Source organism: Labrus mixtus, chromosome 22, assembly GCF_963584025.1.
Source record: "Labrus mixtus chromosome 22, fLabMix1.1, whole genome shotgun sequence".
Lineage (NCBI taxonomy): Eukaryota > Metazoa > Chordata > Actinopteri > Labriformes > Labridae > Labrus > Labrus mixtus.
The window spans coordinates 20,632,432-20,645,340 of NC_083633.1; the positions used below are offsets into that span (position 1 = coordinate 20,632,432).

General features: G+C 51.4%; 1 protein-coding gene across 2 annotated transcripts in view; it reads right to left on the reverse strand.

Annotated features, from left to right (window-relative positions):
- The window catches only part of lrp6 (low density lipoprotein receptor-related protein 6), a 29,512-nt gene that overhangs the window by 4,098 nt on the left and 12,505 nt on the right, over positions 1-12,909 (reverse strand). For both annotated transcript variants that reach the window (XM_061030001.1, XM_061030000.1), the window contains exons 6-17: positions 11,780-12,176; positions 11,488-11,659; positions 7,175-7,391; positions 6,800-7,089; positions 4,738-5,149; positions 4,269-4,595; positions 3,552-3,754; positions 3,262-3,473; positions 2,753-2,943; positions 1,503-1,712; positions 1,266-1,391; positions 943-1,179 (exon numbers count right to left, since the gene is read on the reverse strand). In XM_061030001.1, the coding sequence (XP_060885984.1) occupies positions 943-1,179; positions 1,266-1,391; positions 1,503-1,712; positions 2,753-2,943; positions 3,262-3,473; positions 3,552-3,754; positions 4,269-4,595; positions 4,738-5,149; positions 6,800-7,089; positions 7,175-7,391; positions 11,488-11,659; positions 11,780-12,176 (2,994 nt within the window). The remainder of the gene's footprint in view (positions 1-942; positions 1,180-1,265; positions 1,392-1,502; positions 1,713-2,752; positions 2,944-3,261; positions 3,474-3,551; positions 3,755-4,268; positions 4,596-4,737; positions 5,150-6,799; positions 7,090-7,174; positions 7,392-11,487; positions 11,660-11,779; positions 12,177-12,909) is intronic.

Sequence of the window (12,909 nt, forward strand, 5' to 3'; positions counted from 1 at the left end):
ATTATTACCATCATCATCATCACTATCAACATCACCACCATCACTATCATGACCATCACTATCAAAACCATCACTATCAAAACCATCAACATCACCATCATGACCATCATCATCACTATGACCATCACCATCATCATCACTATCACCATCATGACCATCATCATCACTATGACCATCACCATCATCATCACTATGACCATCATGACCATCATCATCACCATCATCATCACCATCATCATCACCATCAACAACACCATCATCACCATCACCATCATGACCATCATCATCATCATCACCATCATCATCATCATCACCACCACCACTATCACCATCACCATCATGACCATCACTATCAAAACCATCAACATCACCATCATCATCACTATGACCATCATGACCATCATCATCATCACTATGACCATCATGACCATCATCGTCATCATCATCACTATGACCATCAGGACCATCATCATCACTATCACCGTCATCATCACCATCATCATCACTATGACCATCATGACCATCATCATCACCAACATCATCATCACCATCATCATCACCACCATCATCATCATCACCACCATCATCATCATCACTATGACCATCATGACCATCATCATCAGTATCACCATCATGACCATCATCGTCATCATCATCACTATGACCATCAGGACCATCATCATCACTATCACCGTCATCATCACCATCATCATCACCACCATCATCACTATGACCATCATGACCATCATCATCACCATCATCATCACCACCATCATCACTATGACCATCATGACCATCATCATCACCGTCATCATCACCATCATCATCACCACCATCATCACTATGACCATCATGACCATCATCATCACCATCATCATCACCACCATCATCATCATCACCAACAACATCACCACCATCATCATCCTCTCCCCCTCGTCTCACCTTCACACTTGTTCTCGTCCGAGCGGTCCTGACAGTTGACCTCCCCGTTGCAGCGCAGGCTCAGGTCGATGCACTGCCGGCTGTCACACTGGAACTCGGATTCGGAGCAGACGGGACAGTCCTCCTCGTCGCTGCTGTCGTCGCACTCGGGGTAACCGTCGCACCTCCACGCCTGCGGGATGCAGTCCACCTCCCCTGATGTGCAGGAGAACTGCTCGGGGGAGCAGGTGGGGGGCTCTGTGGGGGGGGGGGGGAGACAGGGTGAGACTGGGATTCTGTATAAACCAGTAAGAGGACTTGGACTTGTGTGGGCCGGGTCTCACCTCCACAGGAGAGCTCGTCCTGCAGCAGCACCAGGTGGACGGGGCACGAGCAGCGAGTCGTCCCGTCGCCCTTCACGATGCAGATGTGCGAGCAGCCGCCGTTATCCCACGTGCACGGGTGTTTACCTGCGGGGAGAGAGAGCAGGTGAGACGTGACGGCAAGCTCCGCCCCCCCCTCGTTACATCATGAAAAACCATCTTTAAAAACCAGGTGAGAGTTTCACGTCTCAGACTCACTGTAGTCCCTCATGTCCAGCTCGTGCACGGCGTGGATGTCGCTCAGGTAGGCGATGCGCGCCTGGATCTTGGTGCGCCCCTCCCTGGTCGTCTTGTCGATGCGTTCGATCATCTGCTGCTGCTTGTCGATCCAGTACAGGTGGTTCCCGAACACCGTCAGACCCACCGGCTGCAGGATGTTGGAGTCGGCGATCACGATCCGATTGGCTCCTGGTTTAGAAGAAAAACCACCGAGGGGGAAGAAACAAAACAAGGTTGTAGGGAGAAAAAACTTCAGGAGGAGAGGGAACTGAACGGGTGAGAAACTGAGGTGTGAGGGAGGCGGGGGGGGGGGGGGTCAGGGCGGGAGGAGGGGACAGCGACACACCGAAGTCAGCCACAAGTCAACACATGAGAAACGACACAAGAGACAAGATAATTAAAATCAATAAATTATCCAATATTGGACGTCTGGGGCTTTTATTTGTGTTGCCGTGGTAACCGAATTAAATAGAGTTAGAGTTAAAACTTCTGGTATCATAACAGCTCTATTTAGAGCTCGAGTTGTAGTTGTTATTAACCAAACTGGCCTGAAGGGGGCGCCAGCAGCCTCTGCAAAGCAACGTTCAGGTTTCAGCAGAACAAGAGTTAAAACAGCAGGAGTCACAGACGAGGACTTAAAGACGCTCTACGACTCGGGCAGTGACTCGGTTCGTTCAGCACTAAGACGAGGGGGGGGGGGCGGGGGGTTAGCGGGACTCGGCCCGGCTCACAGATGGTTTACATTCCTGGCGGGCTGCGTGGGGCTCCGGAGAATCACAGGAATGCGCTGAGCTCGAGGCTCTGAGCCAACACCGAGAGAAGAGTCCAAAACCTGATGTTCACACGTTCACCCCCGTTACACACACACACACACACACACACACACACACACACACACACACACACACACACACACACACACACACACACACACACACACACACACACACACACACACACACACACACACACACACACACACACACACACACACACACACACACACACACACACACACACACACACACACACACACACACACACACACACACACACACACACACACACACACACACACACACACACACACACACACACACTAATCGGAGGTTATTTCGTTTTGATACTTGGATATCGTTTTTTTTCCGAACGTTAATCTGCAGAGCGATGAAGACGAGAGGCTCGTCGTGTAAACCCGGACTCCTGCTGCGACTCGCTCTCCGACTCACCTGACAGGTCGCTGCTCTCGATGCGCCTCAGGTCCGAGTCCACCCAGAACAGCTTCCCCACCTCGTTGTCGATGGCGAGGGCGACCGGTTTCCCCAGCCCGCTGAAGAACAGCACCTCCCGCTCCGTCCCGTCCAGCGCCGCCCGCTCGATCTTTGGCGAGCGCTCCAGCAGGTTGGTGAAGTACATGTACCTGCAAGACAACACACAGGGGGACGTTTAACCCAGAGGCTGTGATTGTTTGTTTGCTTTCTGTTTTTCACCGCTCTGAAATGTCTGCAGACTTCATCTCTGAACCGCACGATGACCCCGAGGTTACCACGGCGACCTGGCTGAACAAGAAACCTGCAATTAAAGCTCCAAACGAGCGCCGTAGCGGCACGAGTCCCGAGAGAGTTTACACCGGAACGAATGACTTGAGTGATGATATTTAAAGCGTCCGTCCGGATCATGAAGTTAAACTTTTTTCATGTCTGTAAATAAAAATCGGTCGACCTGTGACCTCACTGACCCTCTCTCCGGGTTGACCACGATGGCGCGCGGCTTGTCGTGCTCGCCCCTCAGCACCACGCCCACCCGGCTGCCGTCGGTGCGCGTGACGTTGATGACGTTGGTGACCTCGCTCGTCCAGTAGATGAAGCGGCTGTAGATGTCGATGCTCAGGTCGTACAGCTGCAGGCCCTGGCTGGCTCCGCCCATCGAGCTCGACACCACCGTCATGCTCTGATTGGACGAGAGGAGGCGGGGTCAGATACTGGTTTTATTTTGAAACTTCTCTAACGGGTAACGGCGAGTCCTCACCTGGTTACCGTCTTCCTGCGCGCGGCGGATGACGTTCTGCTTGGAGTCGATCCAGTACAGCTGTTTGTCCAGCGGGTCGTAGTCGATGGCGCGGACGTTCCTCAGGCTGTGGATCGGCAGGATGATGTCGGGACTCTGCTGCTCGTCGATCACCATCCGATTGATCGCCGTCTTCTGACTGAACAGCAGGAAGGACGTCGGAGCTGAGAGAGAAATGAACGCCATGAATTTAAAACACACACACACACACACACACACACACACACACACACTGAAGACACACACACACACACACACACACACACACATTCTGAAGACACACACACACATTCTGAAGACACACACACATTCTGAAGAGACACACACACACACACACTGAAGAGACACACACACACACACACTGAAGAGACACACACACACACACACTGAAGAGACACACACACACACACACACACTGAAGAGACACACACACACACACACTGAAGAGACACACACACACACACACTGAAGAGACACACACACACACACACTGAAGAGACACACACACACACACACACACTGAAGAGACACACACACACACACACACACACACACACACACACACACACACACACACACACACACACACACACACACACACACACACACACACACACACACACACACACACACACACACACACACACTGAAGAGACACACACACACACACACACTCACCGCTGCACGTCTTGTTGTCGTAGTTGAGCGAGAAGTGGGCGGGGCATCCGCAGACGAAGCTGCTGACGGGCACGGCGAGGCAGAGGTGTGAGCAGTGACCGTTGGTGGAGGCGCAGGCGTTCCAGCCGCCCTGACGCGACGAGTGGAACACCAGGATGTCCATGACGTAGTCCAGGTGACCCTGGATGACCGTGCGGTTCTGACCACTCGTCTTGTTGGCGCGCTCGATGCTGCGCTGGCTCCAGTCCGTCCAGTAGATGTAGTCCTGGTACTGGGTGAGGCCGAACGGGTGAGGGAGGTCATCGGCTATCACCTCCCGATCCAGACCTGAGGAGGAGGAGACGATGGAGAGGAGGTCAGGAGAAAATAAAGACATGAAGAAGAAAAAGAATGGATGCAAATGAGGAAAGAAGGAGAAGAAGAAATAGAGACAGGAAGTGAAAGAGCAGAAGAAGAAGTCGCTCCTCACCGAGCATGTTGGAGGACTCGATGAGCGTGGTGTCGAGGTCGGTCCAGTACAGTCGTCTCTCGGCGTAGTCGATGGTCAGCCCGTTGGCTCGGCCCACGTCGGCCACCAGAGTGATCCGCCCCGTCCCGTCCATCGCCGCGCGGTCGATCTTGGGCTTGCCCCCCCACTCCGTCCAGTACATGTACCCCTCGGCGGGGTCCAGAGCCAGCGCCCGGGGACTGTCCAGGTCCTTCCACACCAGAACCTGTCGGTGCTGCCCGTCCAGTTTGGCTACCTCGATGCGGTTGGTCCCTGTGTCGGCCCAGTACAGGTTCTTCCCCAACCAGTCCACCGCCATGCCCTCAGGGTAGTCCAGACCGAACTCCACCACGTGCTCCAGAGCGCTGCCGTTCATGAACGCCCGGCTGATCGTCTACAGGGGAGAGAGAGAGAGAGAGAGAGAGCGAGTTAGAGAGAGAGCGAGTTAGAGAGAGAGAGCGAGTTAGAGAGAGAGCGAGTTAGAGAGAGAGCGAGTTAGAGAGAGAGCGAGTTAGAGAGAGAGCGAGTTAGAGAGAGAGCGAGTTAGAGAGAGAGAGCGAGTTATAGAGAGAGAGCGAGTTAGAGAGAGAGCGAGTTAGAGAGAGAGAGCGAGTTAGAGAGAGAGAGCGAGTTATAGAGAGAGCGAGTTAGAGACAGAGAGAGCGAGTTAGAGAGAGAGAGTGAGTTAGAGAGAGAGCGAGTTAGAGAGAGAGAGCGAGTTAGAGAGAGAGAGCGAGTTATAGAGAGAGCGAGTTAGAGACAGAGAGAGCGAGTTAGAGAGAGAGAGTGAGAGTTAGAGAGAGCGAGTTAGAGAGAGAGAGCGAGTTAGAGAGAGAGAGAGAGAGAGTTAGAGAGAGAGAGAGCAAGTTAGAGAGAGAGAGAGCGAGTTAGAGAGAGAGCGAGTTAGAGAGAGAGAGAGAGAGCGAGAGAGAGAGCAAGTTAGAGAGAGAGAGACAGAGAGAGAGAGCGAGAGATAGAGAGAGAGACAGAGAGAGACAGAGAGAGAGAGAGAGAGAGAGAGAAAGACAGAGAGAGAGAGAGAGAGAGAGAGAGCGAGAGAGAGAGACAGAGAGAGAGAGAGAGCGAGAGAGAGAGAAAGACAGAGAGAGAGAGAGAGACAGAGAGAGAGAGACAGAGAGTTAGAGAGAGAGCGAGTTAGAGAGAGAGTGAGAGAGAGAGACAGAGAGAGTTAGAGAGTGAGAGAGAGAGACAGAGAGAGTTAGAGAGTGAGAGAGAGACAGAGAGAGAGAGCGAGAGAGACAGAGAGAGAGAGAGAGAGAGAGAGAGAAAGACAGAGAGAGAGAGAGAGAGCGAGCGAGAGAGAGAGACAGAGAGAGAGAGCGAGAGAGAGAGACAGAGAGAGAGAGCGAGAGAGAGAGCAAGTTAGAGAGAGAGAGAGAGAGAGAGAGAGAGAGAGAGAGAGAGAGAGAGACAGAGAGAGAGAGCGAGAGAGAGAGCAAGTTAGAGAGAGAGAGAGAGAGAGAGAGAGACAGAGAGAGAGAGCGAGAGAGAGAGCAAGTTAGAGAGAGAGAGAGAGAGAGAGAGAGAGAGAGAGAGAGAGAGAGAGAGAGAGAGAGAGCGAGCGAGAGAGAGAGACAGAGAGAGAGAGCGAGAGAGAGAGACAGAGAGAGAGAGCGAGAGAGAGAGCAAGTTAGAGAGAGAGAGAGAGAGAGAGAGAGAGAGAGAGAGAGAGAGAGAGAGACAGAGAGAGAGAGAGACAGAGAGAGAGAGCGAGAGAGAGAGCAAGTTAGAGAGAGAGAGAGAGAGAGAGAGAGAGAGAGAGAGAGAGAGAGAGAGAGACAGAGAGAGAGAGAGACAGAGAGAGAGAGCGAGAGAGAGAGACAGAGAGAGAGAGCGAGAGAGAGAGCGAGTTAGAGAGAGAGAGAGAGAGAGAGAGAGAGAGAGAGAGAGAGAGAGAGAGATATTAGACGTTAGGACGATATCAGCGTCCTGCGAGCTGCAGGATCGTGTCAGACTGTTTTTTTAATGGATCCGGGAAAGTCTACAGACGATTCCCTCAGGACGGCGTTAGGGAGAGTCTCACCTTCAGCGTGATGTCGGTCCAGTAGATCCGGTTGTCGGTGACGTCGAAGTCGAGCGCCGACGCCTCCTTGACGCCGGTGAGCGGGATGGCCACGTTGTTGTTGTTGGTTTCCAGGGAGATGCGTCGGATGTCGGTGTGTCGGGAGAAGAGCAGGAAGGCCTCGGGGACGATGCACGTCCTCATGTCGGCGATGAGTTCAAGGCCGATGGGACATCCGCACTGCACGCCGAGCGGCTTGAACAGGCACAGGTGACTGCAGCCGCCGTTACTCTCTGCACACGGGTTGGTACCTGAGGAAGGGGGCGGGGCTTAGGTAAGTGAATGATTGAACACCTGGAGGAAGTATCGACCAGCTGAAGGTAAAGGTGGACCAACCTGTGGCTCGGTGCACGTATGTGGCCTTGAGTCCCATGAGGTCGGGCAGCTGGTCGATGATGATCTCTCGCTCGGCCGTGCGCTTGTGGACGCGCTCGATGCTGCGCCGCTGCCAGTCCGTCCAGTAGATGAAGTCTCCGAGCAGAGTGAAGCCGAAGATGTGAGGAAGTTTGTCCTCCACCAGCACCCGTCGACCCGTCCCGTCCATATTCATCACCTGACGGACAAACAGACAAAACGATGTTTATGAGAGAGAGAGAGAGAGTTAAAGAGAGAGAGAGAGAGAGTTAGAGAGAGTTAAAGAGAGAGAGAGAGAGTTAGAGAGAGTTAGAGAGAGAGAGAGAGAGAGAGAGTTAGAGAGAGTTAAAGAGAGAGAGAGAGAGTTAGAGAGAGTTAGAGAGAGTTAAAGAGAGAGAGAGAGAGTTAGAGAGAGAGAGAGAGAGAGTTAGAGAGAGTTAAAGAGAGAGAGAGAGAGAGTTAGAGAGAGAGAGGGAGAGTTAAAGAGAGAGAGGAAGAGAGAGAGTTAGAGAGAGTTAAAGAGAGAGAGGAAGAGAGAGAGAGAGTTAGAGTGAGAGAGAGAGAGAGATAAAGAGAGAGAGAGAGAGGGAGAGAGTTAGAGAGAGTTAAACAGAGAGAGAGAGAGTTAGAGAGAGAGAGAGAGAGTTAAAGAGAGAGAGAGAGAGTTAGAGAGAGAGAGGGAGAGTTAAAGAGAGAGAGGAAGAGAGAGTTAGAGAGAGAGAGGGAGTTAAAGAGAGAGAGGAAGAGAGAGAGAGAGTTAGAGTGAGAGAGAGAGGGAGAGAGTTAGAGAGAGTTAGAGAGAGAGAGAGAGAGTTAAAGAGAGAGAGAGAGAGTTAGAGAGAGAGAGGGAGAGTTAAAGAGAGAGAGGAAGAGAGAGAGTTAGAGAGAGTTAAAGAGAGAGAGGAAGAGAGAGAGAGAGTTAAAGAGAGAGAGGAAGAGAGAGAGAGAGTTAGAGTGAGAGAGAGAGGGAGAGTTAGAGAGAGTTAAAGAGAGAGAGAGAGAGAGAGAGAGTTAGAGAGAGAGAGGGAGAGTTAAAGAGAGAGAGGGAGAGTTAAAGAGAGAGAGGAAGAGAGAGAGTTAGAGAGTTAAAGAGAGAGAGAGAGAGTTAGAGAGAGTTAAAGAGAGAGAGAGAGAGTTAGAGAGAGTTAAAGAGAGAGAGAGAGAGAGTTAGAGAGAGAGAGGGAGAGTTAAAGAGAGAGAGAAAGAGAGAGAGAGAGAGAGTTAAAGAGAGAGAGGGAGAGTTAAAGAGAAAGAGAGAGAGAGAGAGAGCGAGAGAGAGTTAAAGAGAGAGAGAGAGAGAGAGAGAGAGAGTTTTTTGGTTGATAATGGGCACACATTGTGTTTCTCTCTTCTGAGCGCGCTCAGTAGAGCTCAGGCGACCTGGCAGCACATCGCAGCGCCGAAGCAACAGCCGAGTAAAAAAAACAGCGGCAGCATATGGCCGCCACATTTCCTCCCCCCCCTCTTCTTCTTCTTCTCTTCCTCTCGCTCAAACTTTGACATCTCACTTCCTCCCAGCAGCAAGCGGGTTTTCTAAACCCAGAGCTGAGACTGCTCAGGAGCGCCGCCACAGAACCTGGAGCCGAGTTTAAACGGCGGCACACATGAGAAGAAACTGTGAAGCCGACTACAAAGTTGTGACGAACAAAAGCTCGGATATGAAGCGTGTTGGCCGCTCTTTATTAACCCTTTAAACACCAAAAGAAGAGCTGAACACACCGTCAGAGTGTCGGCAGATTGGACTGTGAACGCAAAGGTTTGACGGCTGACGCAGATCCGTCATTACTGCTGGTAACACCGCGCCCACCTGTCAATGAGATCAGCTACACGCCTTATTGTGAATAACTCTTATCCTTCATCAAATCAAAACTGATGAGTCATCAAAACATTCCCCCCCCGTACAGTGTGTGTCCATCGAGACATGAGCTAATCACACCTATTTGGTTTTTTGAACCAGGCTGTAAACATGTTAATCTCTGCTGTAAAAACAGGCTTTTTAGAATGGGTGTGTATGTGACTTCCTGTGCTTCTGCAGCCAGCCTCTAGTGGACACTCCAGGAACTGCAGGAATTTTTAACTTCTACACCAGAGGTTGCAGTTTGCGATGTGATTTTTCACACTTAAATGTAGAAATCAAGTATCTCCTCTGAAAATAACTCTGTGAGTCATGACTGTCTACAATGGGTGTAACACCCGAGTCCCACTGTCTGTGATGTTTTCAGAGTCCTATCTTCACTTTGTTTACATCGCCCGGCCGGCCGGCTGACTCCTCCCCTCGTGTATAAAAGTTGTTTAATTGAGGGACTAGAGAAAAGAAGAATAACATACTGTACTCACTGCTTAACTGTGTTTCTAGATCACGCTCATTTCAGGTAAATTTACATGCAGTGTGAAGATACGAGCAGAATAAAGATCGCTAGCATTAGCATGCTAACACAACAATGCAGCGCAAGTTGTTTTGGTTTCATGCTGGAGCTCAAGGGCGACATCTGCTGGATCAAAAAATCACATATAAAGACTTTAAAACACCAAAAGTCACAGAAGAACACAAACGAGCGTTCAGACCGAGGCAGCAGCTCCTGAGTCTGAAAGTTAAATCTGAGTTTTTGTTGGTGGAGTCTGGTGGCGGGTGAATCGGCTTCTTTTTTGGCTGCTTTCAGTCAGATGGCAGCGATGTCTCGGTTTCAGGGTAGTATCAGGAAGGTAAGATGTTATCAGAACATCTCGGTGACGCACACACACACAGGTTGTGATCAGATGATTTGTTAAAAACATGCAGAGAGACGAGAAGTGTCAGCAGAGGAGAAATGTCAGGAATCTCCAGCCGGCCTGTAATCTGTGCAGCTCTCACTGATCTGACGCCACGCTGCTCCAACACACACACACACACACACACACACACACACACACACACACACACACACACACACACACACACACACACACACACACACACACACACACACACACACACACACACACACACACACACACACACACACACACACACACACACACACACACACACACACACACACACACACACACACACACACACACACACACACACACACACACACACACACACACACACACACACACACACACACACACACACACACACACACACACACACACACACACACACACACACACACACACACACACACACACACACACACACACACACACACACACACACACACACACACACACACAGCGAGCGCGGGGTGTATAAATATAAAGTGAAGTTTCCACTCCGGGCTCGTGGCCCCGGCTCAGAGGTCTCCTCTGGTTTGTGACCGCAGTGCGGAGACGGTTTCACATTCGGCCTCGATTCTAAACAGAGCGACCGCAGCTGGAGCGGGCCGCAATCGGAACCAGATGTTGGCCCTCCGCCTCAGAAACTGGGTCCCCTCAAAAACCTGAAGGGGAGGGGTAGTCTATCGGAGACCCCTCACCCCCCTCCTCTACCGAACAGAACCGGCAGATGAAGAACGTTTAAGGGGGCTAGAGAAGAGGGGGGGCCGCCTCGCCGCCTCTGCAGGGTTCTGAGGGGATTATGCAACCCCTCCCCCCCCAGAGGAAAACCATAAAAATACAAATCCAGAGAACATGGAGGGATGGCGTGAGGACACAGACCGCAGAGAGAGAGCGAGAGTTTTATTTTCATCACAAACTGGACAGACGACACCCGCTTGGAGTTTAATGTTCGACACAGGAGGGAAAACATCTGCGTTAAAGCAGAAAAATCTAGAGGTCAAGCCGTCGTATGTTCTTTCTGACCTTAGCGCAGAAATGTGTAACGAGTCTGTGCTGCGCTTTCTGGGCAAAAAGAAGTGAGACTCTAAAATCCCCGATACCGCCGACCTGAGGATTTATGATGCCGACGCTTTATTTTGAAGGCTAACAGGAAGCCTCACTGTGTCCGGCCACGGTTGGAGGTCGTGTTGAGTCGTTAACCTTCACCGCGAGGAGCAGCTGAAGCAGTGGGAGACGAGATCAGAAACACACAGCTGATACACACACACACACACACACACACACACACACACACACACACACACACACACACACACACACACACACACACACACACACACACACACACACACACACACACACACACACACACACACACACACACACACACACACACACACACACACACACACACACACACACACACACACACACACACACACACACACACACACACACACACACACACACACACACACACACACACACACACACACACACACACACACACACACACACACACACACACACACCTCGATCTTGTCGGTCTTGGCGTCCCCCCAGTAGATCTTCCTCTCGTCGTAGTCGAGGGCGAGGCCGTTGGGCCAGCCGAGCGACGTGTTCACCATCACCAGGCGCTCCATCCCATCCAGATCGGCTCGTTCGATCTTTGGCACCTCGCCCCAGTCCGTCCAGTACATGTAGCTGAAAACACACACACACACTTCATCAGTACATGTTCCTTGGCTTTTAAAACGGGTACTGCAGTCTGGCCCCGCCCCCTCCTCTCACGCAGGTCGCCATGTGGTGGTCTCAGAAACTCACCCGGCCACAGGATCCAGGACGATGGCTCGTGGCTCGTCCAGGTCTTCAGAGATCAGGATCTTGCGCATCGTGCCGTTGAGCCGCGTCACCTCGATGCGATCCGTCCCCGTGTCCGTCCAGTACAGGTTCCGGGCGATCCAGTCCACCGCGATGCCGTCCGGATGGTTCACCTGAGACGTGACGACGAACTCCGCCTCGCTGCCGTCAAGCAGCGAGCGGCGGATGGCTTTGACGTCGTCGTCCGTCCAGTAGATGTAGCCCTCCACCGGGTCATAGTCGATGGCGATGGCGTGCCGGATGTCGTCCACCTGCAGGATGATGTCCGTGAAGTCCGGCATGTCCAGAGAGATCCGCCGCAGGTCGGTGCGCCGCGCCAGCAGCAGCATCTGAGTCGCACCTGAACGCAGAGATCACAGATTTAAAGGGACAGTTCACATTTAAAGGGACAGTGCACATTTAAAGTGACAGCGCACATTTAAAGTGACAGTTCACATTTAAAGGGACAGTTCACATTTAAAGAGACAGTGCACATTTAAAGGGACAGTTCACATTTAAAGAGACAGTGCACATTTAAAGGGACAGTGCACCTAAAAAGAGCTGAAGATGACATCACAACAAACGGCGACGCGGCCACTTTTTTTAACCAGATGAAATAAAAAGTGTAAACAAAACAGTGTGTGCTCTCAAAAACTTTTGAAAGTACTAAAAGTAAGTTAAAAGCAGGATCGACCTGCCGCTGGTCGCCATGACTACTGTCCTCTTATTACGATCTCTCATGGTCATGTCGTCACACACGACTTCCCCCAGATGATTTCGTGACAATCAATCCTAAATATCAAACATGGTTGATGTAAATCGGGATGTTCTAGACGATCTCTGAGCAGATCAGGGACGTTATGATCGGATCTTTAGCCTCGAGTCGGGAACACCCCGCGATTGTCGGGAAGCGGACCTCAAGTCAGCCCGAAGCCTGAGCCAGGCTTACATCAACATGTCATTATAAATGATAAAGAACCTGTTCAATAAGTCTATCTATTGTTGCCGTTGTGCCGCATAGTTTCATTTCTGCAGATTTAACCTTTGACCTCTGTCCCTCCAGCCTCATTTGTTCTCCTGAGTTTACACCAAAC